The sequence below is a fragment of the Montipora capricornis genome, chromosome 7 (genome assembly GCF_036669925.1).
Source record: "Montipora capricornis isolate CH-2021 chromosome 7, ASM3666992v2, whole genome shotgun sequence".
NCBI lineage: Eukaryota > Metazoa > Cnidaria > Anthozoa > Scleractinia > Acroporidae > Montipora > Montipora capricornis.
In genome coordinates, this window is record NC_090889.1 from 37,015,753 (window position 1) to 37,032,333 (window position 16,581).

The following is a 16,581-nucleotide window of genomic DNA, read 5'->3' on the forward strand; positions in this document are numbered from 1 at the left end:
CCTTTGCAGAGTTGAGTACAAAATAATTGTAAATTGCCAAGCAACTTAGATGCGACTTCAGTAAACACTGTGATGCATTCAAGGCGTTCGATTCCCTCATTGTTTGTTAAATCCATAAAAAAAAAAATTGCTTTTTGATTTCAGTGTTGTATATAATACCAAGTTAGTAAAAAAGTAGAAACAAAGCTCACTTGATATCCAACGGCGAAAAGTGAAATTGTTGTCGGAGACCATTACTCGTCGCTTAAAAGATTCCAGATATTTATTTTTCACCGCCTATCTTGTTCATGCAATTGACGTTCCATTCTTGAGCTCCATTACGATATATTTTGTTTAAAGATCCACTAAAACGCCGTTCGCGTTACAATGACTTTCGACGCCACTGAAAGGAAACAAGAATTAGTGAAATTTCCAATTGTTACGGGAAGACTGTGCAGAGTTGAGTACAAATAAATACAAATAGCCAGACAACAGAGATCACAGGTCCACTTAAGGTGTTCGATTCCTTCTCTGTCTTTGTTGAACCCATAAGTTACCAGAGAATTTTCCGTTTGGTTTTAGTGTTGTACATTGTTGATTTTATAGATCTTATTATGTAAAGCGCTATTGATCTTGTAATTGTAAATAGCGCTATATAAGCAATAATTTATTTATTATTATTTATTATAACACCACACTCGGCTCGACGGGCGAAAGATTGTTGTCGCAGTCCAGTTACCCAATTGACGTTCCATTCTTGAGCTCCATAAGGGTATATTTTGTTTAAAGATGCACTAAAACGCCATTCGCGTTACAATGACTTTCGACGCCATTGCAGGTTAATTAAATCTTCTCCTTTGTGCTCCAGAGAAATCTGCGAATTATCAAAACCCCCTCAAACCTAACAAAATACGCACAGAAGACTCTGTGCACAAAGACACCACTTAGCAGGGGAGTGACAGGCAAGACTTTTACCGACACAGAAAAAAATTAAAAAACGGAGAAATATTACCTTTTTTTGCGACTGTAATTGCCATACTGGCAACCCAGTTGACGTTCAAATGAGGCCTGAATGAATCTCAACATTATTAGAAATTCAAGTCTTTCGTGATTTCGGTGTCTATGTTGGCTAATAGTATTTTAACTTTCTTTGAAAGCAAACATTGGTCCGGTTAGTTATTGATTACCTACTCCACACAATGCCGTGAGCTACAATGAGCGAGAAAAGTGTTGAGACACTTGGCAGTAAAATTCGATTTTCTGCGTCTTGGATACATTCCCTCCCCCTTTCTGTGTCGGGCCAGGGGTATCAGAGAATTAATGCTAAATGCAAATAAAATAGAACAAATGCCTAAGTATCGAAAAGCGTCTTTTCCTAAGAGTGTCTCAAGTACTTTTGTCTCTCATTGTCTGGGGGCTATTTAAGCAAATTGTGGTGATTTCCTTTATATATCCAAGCTCTAGCAAGGTTATTTTTCCAAAAGCGACTAAATGCGTGGTTAAGAGTGATTCCTGACTAAAGAAAAAGTGACAAGTGTTTTTATTTCTCACCGAAATTCCGATACTAAGACGAAACCTGGTGTATGCCATTAATAAATGGATCCATATTTAGCCCTCAAGGTGGTGCTTATTGCACTTTTTCACTTTTAAAACGTTCAAAGAGTGTCTACCTCACTTTCATTCATCGCAATTCTCACTATGCCATCATGGCTACAAGTGTTTCTCTATTCACTTGTCATATTTTGACGAAAAAACAGAAATTGTATCGTTCTTTGGCAAAAATCTCTCCATGTCTGATCTCAATACAATACTTTACCATTACAAATGGCCTCATAATGACGTCGCAGCAATATGTACATATCATTTTGATAAGGGCATTGTACTGAGCACATCAAATTTTATATCAACCAATGGTTTTAGTGCTTTTTACACTTTTACTCGGCGAATTTCCAACGGTTTCCCATTGGTAAACCATTTATGTGGAAAAGTTAATTAATTTATTCTATATTTAACGCTTTACCATTGAGAAGTCATGACATGAAGTTCAAAAGCGTGATGAAACAAGTGAACTTATGTAATTTTGTCCGCTGAGCAGAATGCTGTTAACGGAATGCTTCTACCACGCAAGTGTGATGTAAAAATGATGTCATTACACACGGTTAACTGTCGCTAAACCAATAAAAACGTGCCTTCTGAGCCCAAAAGTTACTTTTATAACATAGTGTCTCATTTTAGTTCCTATTGTACAAAGTTATTCCTTCCTTTTTCAATTCAGCCTGTAATAACGATTATTTAATGCAGATAAATGTAGTTTTTTCACCGGTGACCAAATGATGGTAAAAAGGATACTATTAATTTCCAAAAGATCTGAAAAGAAGCAGACAAACAACAATTTTTATGAAAGTGACGACACATTTGAAATTAAATTTGCAAGACATGTTTCGGTCGTGCAACGACCATCTTCAGTTGGAAATAGAATTAATTTGAAGTTACATTTACGTTAATATTGATTTAGTCAGTTCATGGTTACCAGTGGTTGACCGTGGTTACCCGTTGATTTTGCTGTACAGCGGTCGTTTGAATTACTCCAAGATAGCCTGCTTTGGGAGTACCACCAGTAGTTTGTATTTCAACAATTACTTTATTATTTAATTCCTTTTTCGGAGAGAAATAAGGTGGAGATGACCAATACCCTAAATTGACGATGTCACGCACGAATGTCACGCAAGATTTCACTTCCAAAAAAGGTGATAATTTCCTTAAATTTTTGTACTGATGAGTAAGCGTGCCATAATTTTTCCATGAGAAGAACCCAAATCCTGGAATAAAGCGATGCCAGGAATTTCAATTAAGTACTACACCGGTTATTGAAAATAAAAACAAGTTTACTGTTTCAGACAATGAGCGACAAAAGTGTTGAGACACTTGGCAGTAAAATTCGATTTTCTGCGTCTTGGATACATTTCCTCCCTCTTTCCCCCAAAACAATGTTGATTTTTCTATTTCTTCGACTGCACAGACCACAGCGCCTACACAACATTGAATTGGGGGGCCGAGGGTATCAGAGAATTAACGCTAGATGCAAATAAAATAGAACAAATGCCTAAGTATTTAAAAGTGTCTTTTCCTAAGAGTGTCTCAACTACTTTTGTCGCTCACTGCAGATAGAAAAACGTCTGATAATGATGATCTTTGTTTTGAATAAGTAGAAGAAGATATGAGGTTTCTGGAGCGTAAAGTGCAAAGGAATCTAATATAGCTAAAGAACGCTTCACTCACCAGACTGACAGGCCATTGAAAAGCATGAATAAGTGTTTTCGTTGTCACGGTTAGACGATGTTGTAGTCTCTTCTTGTTTACTGCAACGGTTAGTTAAACCAGTCCAAGTCGACTGACAGAAACCACTCGTGTACTTGCAACTTCTTAGTCACTTTTCATTGAATTCCATCTACCTTCACAAACGCGCACCACTCTCGTAGTTGACTTTTAAAATCGGCACGACTTCTTAGCGAAGTTCAGCAAATATGCAGTCACGATTTCAAATTTTATGGGAAATGACGTTTCTTTTTCAGAGTAAAAGCAAGTGCGGTAGATGTACGTTAAAGGAATTTGAAATATGTTTGCGTTTAATTGTGCATGTGTGAAAGAGCCAGGACACGGCAGAATAAATTAGTCTTTTTGTTCTTTGTTATCTATTCTGAAGCTTGTTTCACGCCTACAAATGGTACATTACCATAATATTATGCCGAGAAACAACCTGCATAACAGAATGCGTTTACCCAAAGCGTTCACAAGTGCGTTTCTCAAAAATCTCGAAATCCATTTCTTAAACTGCGACCCTTTATTCTGAAAGGCTGGCCTCAAACATGTTTCGAAGTGGCGAATAACGAAGTGATAGTACAGTCTTATGCTTTGAAAGGTCATCCTTATGAAGATACAATGCCAGAAATAAGGTATGTTTGTTCTCAAGAAACGCACTTACGAATCGAATGAAATAGTGCTTTTTTGAAAATGTTTGCCAAGCAACTACTCTATCATCCTTCCCGCCGGTGCATTACTTCGTTAACATTTCAGTAATAGTTGCCTATGGGAATCTTTTTGTGGTCTTGACGTCAACGGTGATGCGCTATGAAAAGGTGGTATGGGCTTACAGCGGCTGTTCTCAAAAGTGCAGGAGTAGTAAGATAATTCCAATAATTTCCCTTTTTGATTGCTGTTTAATGGTCATTGGCTGGATTAAGAATTGTGCTCCTTTGTCGTTCTCCATTTGTTCTGCATTCAATTCATATTTCTGGAGGTTGGGTTTATATCCAGTACAATTTGTTGCATGTGGTGTTCGTTTTAGTCTCATTATGGAAGCTTTCGACAGCCAGCCATGTCTGGAATTTTTGTTGGTATCTGATCTTGTAGCCATTTCCTGAAAAAAGAAATTCAAACTGTTAACGACACTGTCGCACTGTGATAGGTAATCCAGGAAATTTTTGTCCGAAGAATCTGAAATCCGTAGTCAGAAAAGGCCTCTTTCCAAATTACCAGAATGCTGTTTACCCTGCAAAATTTTGCAGAAGTATTGTAAGTCACAAGAGAAACTGGAAACAATGCTTATGCAAAATTTTGGAGGACAAGCAAAAAGTATTACGGCATTTTTGTTCAAGTGGCCTTTTTGGAACCACGGTAAAATATAGAATCTGGCCACGTCAGGAATCCGAAATCGATAGAGGGGCAATCTGGAATTAAGGACATGAAATCCGGAACCCACTGCATGGAAATCAGTATCTAATACTGTCCTGGTACAGCAGAGTTTTAAAGCAAGCAAACATGGACAATCTTCCTGTCGGTGTACGTTGGATCAGTGACTTGATCTGATCGGCATAATTACAAGTTGAGAAGCTAAATATTTTGAGCGAGAGCCGATACAACGTAGATTTGATTTTAGTAGTGTACTATATTTCGGCTGTCCAAACCAGCCTTCTTCAGGTACAATAAGAGTTTACATTGGATTGCCTCTATGTATATATATAGTAAATGGATGTTGACCTAATTACTATAGATACTATATATACATTTACTATATATATGTGCATAGAAGCAATCCAATGTAAACTTCCATTGTACCTGAAGAAGGCTGGTTTGGCCAGCCGAAATAGAGTACACCACTAAAATCAAATCTACGTTGTATCGGCTCTTGATCAAAATATTTAACTTCTGTCTTAGAATACCCTAGATGAGGTGAATATTATTTGTTTTTTTCTTTTAATAGTGCTCGTAGTACGGGCAGCAACTTTCAAACCAGCTTCGAGCACTGAGCGGTTAATATCCCTTTGATCCTCTTACCTGGAGTACATTCTCTCCGCTAGGTATGAAATGTCCTAAAAGGAAAAGAAATAGAATGAACGAAACTTGAGTCCGTCACTTAAACTTTTGAACATATAAAGCAATCTTGCTTCGATACGTAACTTTATTTTTCCAGTTATACATTCCTACGAGTTCAGTGTTTGGTCAGGTGGTCATGACTCAAAGCTGACAACTTATCTTTCATCTGCGTTGCCGTTTTCTCAGATCATCTATCTAGAACGGCTCCTTTCACTAATTATTGTTAAAGTGTTACCATATGATTAAAAAAAATCACTTCCCTTTTTTCTTCTGAATTTGAAAATGTTTGCTTGACGCCTGACTGGCAAAATTTTGAGCTTTGATTTTTATCCAAAGGCTGTTTACCTTAACTGTAAGTTTTGGATTTCGCGGTATGCTTTTTCTCACGTTCTAAACTGACCGATTAAACCGATTAGGGTTGGATTTAGGAAAAGTGACGTCATTTACTCAATAGCTTAGAATTTCAGCGTGTAAACGCAGCTTATTATATATGAAAAACACGAGTTTAAAAGTCTGAAAGCCCTAAATTTCCGTGCTGCACATTAATTCAGTCGCGTACACACGCATTGTTCTCTTAACCTAGTGAGTATTTAACGTCATTTTCTCCTCGATCCAGCTCTCACAAGATTTCAAAGTGAGTAATATTATTAATGGCGGGGAGCATTAAATAGGAACATTCCAGTGAAAATAAACAGATATCTTCTTTTAAAAAAAGCCTTAAGACTTAGGCCACTGACTGTGAAGTTAACATGCTTTTGAAATCCACAGAACAAGAAGAATTGATTTTTTGGTGATAGTACCACTTTAACTTAGCCAATTGACGCCACGGCTAATACGTCACATAACAGATATGTCTAGAAAATGCATCCAATTAGATACACGACGATTTTAATAAGCGTCACGAAGTGTCCTCTTTCCCTTTTTCCCTACTTCAACAACTTCTACCTGATTGCAGGGCATTTTTAATTGATCACAACAACAAACATATGTAAGATGTTACATCATGATGTGAAGAAACATCTAGAGGCACGTGGGAATCAGACAGGCAAACGAGCACACTGGTAATAAAATCACGGAAAACCGAAGACAAAACGAAATAATAGGTCCGCAATGGGCACGTGTATACTCTTGGAAGCCTACGATGAAGTGATTACCTTAAACATCATTTCGCTCGATCGAGCAATTTTCCCCTTGTTATAGTTGTTGGGCTTTACAATTCTAAGAAGAGAATCCTCAAAACATATTCATCTTTGCTTTCGATGGTTGTGCAAACCTTTCCAAACTTACTAAAACATAGACTCCACACGCAAGATGTCCATGTGGCTAGGGTGTGAGATATTCTTAAGTCTAAATACTTACTTCAGATTCTTGCAGCCCATTTTCCCAGCAATGTTTGTATCTTTTTCCAATGATCTTTTCTTTACGACAAATGCACGCGCTTTTCACGCTCACAACATCTTTGAGAGTTAGTTGTGGAATAAATGACTTGCGTGAAATATCCGAGGAAGATATTGTTGTCGGCCTCTCTATCAAACCAACGTTGCAGGTCATAGATTGCTTGTGATACGACATGCTCGGTTCTGACTGACATCTTTCGAGGAATCTGTCAGAATGCCTATTTTCTCGCGTTGGACAGGCAATAATTTGTTTGTATGGCTTTGCTACTCCACAAATAAATATTTTAGATGATAATTCTTGTGGCTGCGTAGAATTGGACACCATGTTATTAACGATGACGTCACGGACAGATAAGGTGTGGGACACACGAATGGATGGAAGAAATCTACAACGGGAAGAAAATAAAGCCACAAAATTTATATAATTCAGTATTTGTCAAAAAGCCCCTCCCCACCTTAATTTCTCGATGCTTTGGCAGAAGTCCATAAGCTCCTGTGGAAGAGGCTCATCGGTTTTCGGTATTACCTATTCCTCGTATTACCGTGTTCTTTGTACCAACCATGATTTTGCATGAAGCACGAGCATTCGTGGGGCTTCGTGATCGCAGACCAATCAGAGGCGTTGTGGTCATCAGGACCAATCTGATTGGGCATAATTTGGCGGGAGCCGTATTCTAAATTAATATACTACGAAAACCACCGATGTGTGGAATGGGCCCGGATTTTTGAGTGACTGCCCCTCTCCCTTCAGTTAAACATTTTGATGAAATTCCTTTCCCACGGTGTGAGCAATAGCCGGCTTTCGGCGTCAAGGTGTACCGGAACAACCACAACAATGTAAAGATACGTTTTCAAAATCTTGAGCCCCGGGGGGAAATGGATAAAATTGTTCTTGTCCAGCGAAGAGGTAGCAAATGCAACCATGCACTCGCTGTTATTTCGAGTGCAAGAAAGGTTCCCTGGCCTGAAAAGTAGCATCGAACACAGCACCTCTCAAGAATTTGAACTATTTACAAGCGAAAGTGGGCGGGGCAATTACCTGGTAATTCGGGCCCATTCCAGAGCTCGGGGGTTTTCGTAGTAACACAGTAAACTGATGGGCCAAGGTCAAAAGACAGAGATTGACACTTGTGGGTTAATTAAAGGCGTCTGCTTTTCAATTTGGCTAAAGTTGTTGTGTCATTCATTTTATCCAAGCACATACGTGATCACATATAAATAATTAACTCGCCGCATTACGTCAGACGATTCCTTGCTGAGATATGTTCAGTGTCGATTTTTTACTAGCTAGGAGAAATCTCCTTGTTTGTTCCCCTGAGTAGCAGCCATATTGCTTTAAAGAAGCAATTCAAACAATAAGCACAAAAAGAAATTAATTTTCAAAAGAATAGAATCTTTTATCCTCCCTCTTGGCTGCCGTCTGTGTTTTCTTCAAAAATGGAACCCAGGCTTTGTCTCTTATCCTCTTTCACGGTCAGAGAGAGCCTGGGATCGCAGTTGTGTATTTTTCCTCCAAAATGGCTGCCGTGACGTCAATGCGAATGCACCTCCATCGGTGATAAGTTATAAAGGTAAGCATTTATTTAGTTATTTTGGCTTATTTGTCTCGATTAGCTCTAAACTTGAGCCTGCGATGTGGTCACGTGATACTGGTCACATTGGCATACATGGAGGGGTCGTAAGGTGACCAAAACCAGATGTGTTACCACTTTTTCTTACCAATGGTGGGTCCCGACAGCAAGAGAGACAACAATATTGTATACTCTACTTGGGGCTGACTGGTATATTAAATGCTGCTACGTTTGATCTATGACGTCTCATTCCTTTGAGGTGCATCTTTAATTTAGATCAGTACGCAGTAACTGGCGTACATACCTGTCAAACATGATTTGAAATTGGTCCTTCATGTCGCTGATGTTCACAAACATCATTGCATCCGGGTTGATTTCACAGGCCTAAAAAAGCGCAAGACATTCTACAAGCATGACGTTGTTTACACTGATATGAAAACGCAAATTTGGGGCCTTATGCGCAAGGAGCGCGAGCAGAGAAATATTCTTGTCCCCCAGGGACCCTTGACTAGGAGCCTCCCTATCCAGTACAGCCTTGAGTCAAACTGTGTGCTCATCTTTCTATGTTTAGCACTAACTCCTCAACAGAATACTAACATTTACTTCGTTTGACAATAACCTTATTCTGATTGGCCTTTCTCCACAGTAAGTGTAGCAAAGAACTCGTGGCATTCTAAGAACAGAAAGATACAAGATACACGCAAAGGTTGACTCACTGATAGGGCTTGAATGGGAGAGACAAGCTCTAACTCACGAGTTCCTGCTTCCCGAATACCATTGTTTCTTAGATGAGTACCAAGATTAAGGTTTTTTTTTCTCCGGGGTTCCTAGTGTGAACGCGCCTAACGTTTTAAAAATGGTGATTTGGGGTGTAGTTTGTAAATAGGATACCTTGATAAGGTCGGGTTCTTGCCTTCTCTCTTTCATTTTATCTCTTAAGCCTCTCTGTAAAGAAAAATCAGTGCTTGGTCTAATACGTTCATCCATCCTTTTTATGATTATTATTTGTATAATATTTATGATTAGGTGGTCCATTACGTAATACAAGGTAAACTTGCTACGATTGTTCTTGCCACTGATATATAGTCATTCGTGATCACTTGGTTACTTCCCCTATCAGCGTGACAGGATAGCGTGACCTCAATATTTCATTATGTCATTCTTACTAGATGGCCATCAGTTAGCCATTAAATCGAACCCAGGCTACATTAATGAAAAGCGAGTGTTCTTCCCCCGCACAAATCATGATCCTAAAATCTTGGCCTCACTTCTTTAAAGACCGTTTAACTTTATTTGGTGGATATATCGATATTCACTGTTTATAATCAAACAATTACTTTGATATTTGAATTTTGCCAGCCACAGAACAAAAAAAACCATTGTTTCGGCAGCCGATAGATCTCTGGTTGGCACGTTAATGACAATAGGTGTCGTAACGGTGAGTATCGCTACGAAGAGTAAGTCACTATTCTTTGATTGCACTCATCCAGGTGATCTGGTGACGTAATTTGGAGGACCGTGAAGAAAAGTTTTAACGCCGTATCCCACAACCGCGGGCGGCCTTAGGTGTTGTTTCCAAACTCCCTGCAGCATTGCCATCGCCAAAACTCAACAGATCATTACGTGTCTACCACATTTTCCTGTTACTGAATGAACATTCAAGTAGACCCGACGAGATCTAACCTCACCTCTGCCAGTTGAATTCGAAAATAAGACCGCGCGCGGTTGCGGGATACGGCGTTAAAAGTTGTTCTCCCCAGTCCTCCGAATTACGTCACCAGATCACCTGGATATGATAAGAAGGCCATGTTGGTGCCAAAAGCAATAGAAAAATATAGCAAAAGTTTTTTGCGTAATCATGATTCCCAAGAAATGTTTTCGCTATTGTTCTTTCCACCAACATGCCCGCCGTGACGTCATGTGCAATCAGAGAATCCAGAGTGTAAAATAAACGGGCTGTTAAGCGTTGGCCAAGCTATTCATTCACCACACCTTTACATAGACGTGCTTAGAGTATGGATATTTGCGGTGACGTGGGCAAATAATGAAATCTTCGCAAAGATCGAAACTATCGGATAGTGACTTATCCACTGGAAAACATTATAGCTACATTATCCGTCCTTTGAACAAACGGGATGACATGTGAGGTCGACTTGTGGCAAATCCACTCAAACACAACAACAACAACAACAACAACGTTTTAAGGTTTAGAGTGAGATATTCGATTGAACTCGATCTAACTTAGAACATAACCATTAACTAATTCCCAACTAAATAGTTCTTTCTCATATAACGATGTTTCTTGTGACGTCACCCATTGTTATTAATATGCCAGCCAGAACCTAATTGGGTATTGAACAATGACTTCTTTTGTTCCGTGGTTGGCAAATTTGAATATCAAAAGAAATGTGACGTCAATGTTTCTAAACAAGAAAAATACCGCTATTCACGGGATACAATATTGACTCGTCTCCAGTCGTCTTGCTTGTATTAACGAGTGGCGCACACAGGGGGCGATGGGAAGGATGAAAGCGAGGAGAGACGACTAGGGACGAGTCAGGATATAATGCGAGCTTGCAAGTGATCAGCTCCCAAATAGCCTGATAGCTCAGATGGTATAGCAAGTGCAGCCTGGCAATGACGAGGTCATGGGTTCGAGTCTCGTTCAAAAGCCTGGATTTCATCATGCTTCTTTGGAAACTGCGCTCAAGTGGCTTCATAACCACGATGATGTCTTTCCCTTAGAATAAATAAAAGTTCTCAAGACATAGCTGTCCTTTTGCGCCCTTTACCTTAAGTTTTCTTAGCAATCCTCTGAGCAGCCAGCCGCAAACGTGATTTGAGTTTAACTGAATAGCATAGCTTGCGTCCAATAGCGCCTGAAGATAAACAGATTTTGAGGTTTACTTATTCGACAAATTCGTTACACGGGTTGGTAATGGAGAATAAATGAGGCTATTTCATATGTTTTCATTTATGAAATATGAAATTTATATTTAACGATGAAATGATATACGAAATGGATCATATATGAACTGCGGATATGAAATCAAGTGAAGCTATGATCTTCGCAGTTATGAAGGCAATTTTTGCAATTGCGTAAAGAAGCCTGAAAAATTCAGGACTTTAACGGGGTTTGAACCCGTGGGCTCGCGATACCGGTGCGACGCTCCCACAAATGACCAGCTCCAAAGGTCAGTGGCTTCATAGCTCAGTTGGTTAGAGCGTCGCACCAGTATCGCGAGGTCACGGGTTCAAACTCCGTTGAAGTCCTGAATTTTTGAGGCTTCTTTACGCAATTGCAAAAATTGCCTTCATAACTGCGAGGTTCATAGCTTCACTTGATTTCATATCCGCAGTTCATATATGATCCATTTCATATATCATTTCATCGTTGATTCATTCCTCACGGGAACATTGGAACCCACAAATGACCAGCTCCCAAGGTCAGTGGCTTCATAGATCAGTTGGTTAGAGCGTCGCACCGGTATCTCGAGGTCACGGGTTCAAACCCCGTTAAGTCCTGAGTTTTTCAGGCTTCTTTACGCGATTGCAAAAACTGCCTTCGTAACTGCGAGGAGCATAGCATTACTTAAATTTATATTTGCATATACAGTAAAACATTAACCCTTACTTTGTACCTTCATAATTGTCGATTCAGACTTTACAGTAAAATATTGTATCTGTACTTGGCAATCAATTATAACCGTATTCAGGCCGCATTTAAACTTAACTCAACAACTCTAGAACAAATGCAATCCTCTTCTATTTCTTTCCCACTCTTCTAACTTCCCGTATTTGGATCAAATGACCGATACTACATAACATACTTCTGAATAAACTAAGTGTGCGCTGTACCATGTCCAGAACTGGTACACATAAGCCAAATAGCGGCTTAAAATTCATTGCATTAATATGTCGAGATTGTTCTTGTTAAACTGGAAGGACGCGTAATTTACAGCGCGCATGCGCGTTCAAACGTTTAATGGACCTCTAGCTTGTACGTTTTGTTTTCCCATTTCTGACCACGACATGTGACTCTTGGAAAGAGTTTCTTTCAAATGTCGTCGTATGCATGCGTAAATGTACGCATAACTTATGAAAAAACGAAAGGAAAATTCCCTTGGGAACATCACGTAGTCTGAAATGGGAAAACAAGACGTACAAGCTAAAGAGGTCCATTATCCGGCAATCATTGGATATAAATAAATACGTATATTTAAAAAAGTTGATTCCAATTACACTATGCATAAATGGTGGACAAACATTAGAAAAATAATCTACGGGCTATGATTTATGCACAGAGTCCATATTTACGAAGGCAATTATATTCGGTGGAGGAGTCGTAAAATAGTAATTAAGGACAGTGCCTACTATTGTTCTTGCGCATACGTTCTGCGCATCTCGAGATACTCAGGTTTCATATCGGTGATGCTTACCAATACAATGATATTTTTGCGCGGTTTAAAACCATCCGCAGAAAGTAGATCTTAGTAAGTACTCTTAGTAACCAAAAAGAAAATTGGGGGTAACCATGCATTTTTGAGAAATAATTAAGCTTCAATTTGAGAAAGAACACCATACATTGCTTGTATTTTAAAGCTTTTTACAACTATAATGCATGAATTATCTTTGAAAAATGCGTGGTTACCCCCAATTTTCTTTTTGGATTTCAATGACACTTGTTAAGGTCTACATTTCCTTCATAATCACACACCGGAAAAAAAAAATCTTTAATTAGTAGGCACCGCCCTTAACCATGGTCAATGGGCCTTATTCGCGCTGCAGCTATTTTGGCCATAGACAATAGATTTTGTACCACGAGACTCTAGATGAAATGTTTGGGAACGAGTTTCTGTGCGCAAGAACAAAGGCTGTTAACATGGCCGCCGCTTGATTAAGGCCTATGAACGATAGGACGCATTTTCTTCAGTCGATGGTGACTAGGGTATGCTCGAAAAGAAACCGAGCGCTCCTTTTTCCTCGACTTTGCGATTACTAATTGGGATGTTCTATCACGAACTATATAGGACGTTTTCAACCAACCTCTAGAGACACCAATAACAATAGAGAAATGTACGACTTATGATGGACGAACAAAAGACGCTAGTGAGAGATCTTTTGTTTTCATTCACCAACATGACGGCGATGACGTCACGTAAAAACCTTCGCTTCGCGGGAGCCAGGCCATTAAAGACCATTAACCTAGGTTCAGGTCATTATATTTTACTCTTTCTAACGCCAGACGATTGTACTGGCCAACGGGGCCGGGAACCCTTTTGGAGCATAAGTATTATATAAAATATTTGCGGCAGATCTGTATCACATTCAGAAACACAAGGCGAAGCCGAATGTTTGTAAATGTGATACAGATCAAGCTATAGGTGCGTAGAGTGTTGTAACCTGCGATCAGCCATACTTTTCTTTAGGCAGGGCATCTTTTCGCACCCTGTCTAAAGAAAAGTGTGCCTGATCGCAGGGTAAGAGTGTTTATTGATTGTAAAACATTCTTGTTGCGTGGGATGCCTGTGCTAGACCCCGTGTAAAATTGGCCGGAGTTCCGTCGTTATTGTCGCCATCGTATTTTCCGGCTTCCTACTTTGCGTCCAGCTACTCAGTTTCACAAATGAGATTCTTGTGACTCTCACTCGGCCTCAGTCATCGGTAACAACTGGAAATGACCCTCCATGTAGCGTTTTACGTCAACAAGTGCATCCCACTTGAACGACGTCTTGTACATCAAGTAAATTAAGGGCGCGTGCGATTGACCCTATTCCGGCATAAGAATACGTGGAGTGATGATGAAAACAGTATGTTTGGCGCGTTTCAAAGCAGCAAGGATAATAAAAATATGTTTAAAATAGCGTTTTAGCGGACGTTTGACAATTTTAATGTGAATATCCGTAAAAACGAGGAATTTCTAACTAATATACCACGTATTCTTATTCCGGAATACGGTCAATCGAACGCACCCTAAGAGCGAGAATAATGCTAGTCAGAAGAGAAATGCCATTTCATTGATTATGTGTTTTGTACCTTTTTCTGTCGCTGGAGAAGGAAGTTTACCAGTGATCTGACGCAGTACAAATCCTGTAATGAAAACGAATTAGCCAACTTAGCACAGCATCTTAAGAGTGGTTCACAAGCTAAGAGGTCTCAAAAGCGAACGACAATTTCAATGTTTACTATGTTTACTATGTAGGCTGGCACGTGGCTTCATCCTGTGCAGGAGTCCTAACTATTAGACTTGCAGATACAAAGTCAATATTCAAAGAAATGATAGATCGAGTAGGAAATATGCAATAACAGTTTACATGAGAGTTATATATTCGGCTTGTAGGTACTAAGTTAATGCTGAATACACTTTCCTTTCAGAAGCCATTCGCATCAAAACAAGAGGCCACATTGGCCTTCACTTGGGATTCAAAGCTTTCACAACCGTTGATGGATAGTTTTAGAGGGATATACAGTGACAAGGAGCTGAATTCGTCTCAAGACTATATAGGGCCTTCAACAGGATCCCTTGTAATTTAATTTCTGCATGCCAGCCTAAGCTAGCTCAAGCTGCTCAGTTCAGGTGAAAATCATAAGTATAAAATACGATTCGGGTTGCTGATGCGCACTCACATTAGCTTATATTATTATGCCACTGAAGACATTTCTAATTTCTTGGCGTTTTGGTTAAGCTTCTGTTGCATGTCCGTTTAACGTGGGTTGCGCTGTCAAACGAGGAGACGTTTCAAATTTGAATTCTAAATGAATTTATACACTGTCTTATTTATTTCATTGCCTCGCGCGACCACAAATACCCTGGAAGCAAAAAGAAAAAAAACTGCTATTCGAAGCACTTTTAAAGTTTTAAAGTCTCTTCGCTTCGGCGATCAAGGAACAAAAGAAATGTTGGCTCATAAGTTTGTTCAGTTTCAAACTTCGAGCAACAATTGCAACTCCCAACAACTCGCAACGACAATCTCATGAGATCGAGAAAAAGACTTTAGGATGTAAAATCCGCGTAACGTAGAAATCCTAACATTTGATCTTTGTGCAAACTAAAGCTCCGTGCAAACATTCGCAACATTGTTGGGTGTAACTTGTTGCGTTCGTTTGCATGGGAGTTGCAATTGTTGCACGAGTTTGAAACTGAACAAACTTTTGAGCCAACAACTCCCAACATTTCTTTTGTTCCGTGATCGCCGAAGCGTGGCGCAACAATGTTGGATCCTGCTGGTACAGCTCTTCCAACATTGTTGGGGCCACGGACGCGCATTAGATATGGTGTCCACATGGAGGTACAAACGCACTAACATGTTGAAAACAAGATGGCAGCCGAATTTTGTAAGTTTGCAAAGTCTTGTGGGTCGTACCCTTTCCATAACACACTGCACTTCCTTACATTGTAGGGAGTTGTTGCGTGCGTTTGCACACAATTGCCAACACTATCCAACCGTCTGAAGAACCAACAACTCCCAACAATATCGGTAGTTGTTGCGTTCGTTTGCACACAACTGCCAACACTATGCAACATCTGGGGAATAAACAACTTCCAACAATGGTTGGAGTTGTTGCGTCCTTTTGCACGCAGCTTAAGAGAGTTATATCACTTACTGGATTCCTAAAGTCGAGTAAGATGGCTTGATCTGTACTTTCGAGCGCCTTTTTCAGTTGTCCTAATGTGAGTAACAATACTCAACGTCAATGATTTTTTCTTTACTTGAACTCCATTTGGAAAGCAAAACAATGAGACGTTAGAATCAGATCCCTATATGGTAGTCACGGCATTATTTCCAAATGACGGACATTACATTAGGTACGTAAAAATATATGCCTTAATCACACGTAGGCCATGTTGAGTCCTGAGGGATTGAAAACATTGTTTTTGCGCACCGAAACTAGTTCCCAAACATTTTAACACGAGGCTCGGGGTACGAAATCTATTGTCTGTGGCCAAAATGGCTGCCGCGCGAATAAGGTCCATACTTGAAAAAGCACCCGGTTTCTGATTCTAATTAAGGACGGTGCCTACTAATTAAAGATATTTTTCCCCGGTGTGTGATTATGCAGGAAATGTAGATCTTAACAATTGTTATTGAAATCCAAAACGAAAATTGGGGGTAACCGCGCATTTTTCAAAGATAATTGATGAATAATATTTGTAAAAAGCTTTAAAATACAAAGCAATGTATGGCGTTCTTTCTCAAATTGAAGCTTAATTATCTCTCAAAAATGCATGGTTACCCCCAGTTTTCTTTTTGGATACCAAG

The 16,581-nt window shown here is 39.5% G+C and overlaps 1 protein-coding gene across 2 annotated transcripts in view; it reads right to left on the reverse strand.

The window, feature by feature from the left end:
* Nucleotides 1-255: 255 nt before the first annotated feature.
* LOC138057084 (uncharacterized) overlaps nucleotides 256-16,581 on the reverse strand; it is a 21,754-nt gene continuing 5,428 nt past the window's right edge. The window contains exons 5-13 of one of the 2 annotated variants that reach the window (XR_011133600.1): nucleotides 15,926-15,987; nucleotides 14,357-14,410; nucleotides 11,113-11,199; nucleotides 9,212-9,265; nucleotides 8,625-8,704; nucleotides 6,712-7,135; nucleotides 5,314-5,348; nucleotides 3,259-4,396; nucleotides 256-382 (exon numbers count right to left, since the gene is read on the reverse strand). Coding sequence is in view for 1 of the 2 variants with exons in the window: in XM_068903105.1 (XP_068759206.1) it covers nucleotides 4,330-4,396; nucleotides 5,314-5,348; nucleotides 6,712-7,135; nucleotides 8,625-8,704; nucleotides 9,212-9,265; nucleotides 11,113-11,199; nucleotides 14,357-14,410; nucleotides 15,926-15,987 (863 nt within the window). In the remaining variant the exon portion in view is untranslated. Of the gene's footprint in view, nucleotides 383-790; nucleotides 4,397-5,313; nucleotides 5,349-6,711; nucleotides 7,136-8,624; nucleotides 8,705-9,211; nucleotides 9,266-11,112; nucleotides 11,200-14,356; nucleotides 14,411-15,925; nucleotides 15,988-16,581 lie in introns of those variants that run through there. The other variant, XM_068903105.1, reaches the window with a different exon arrangement.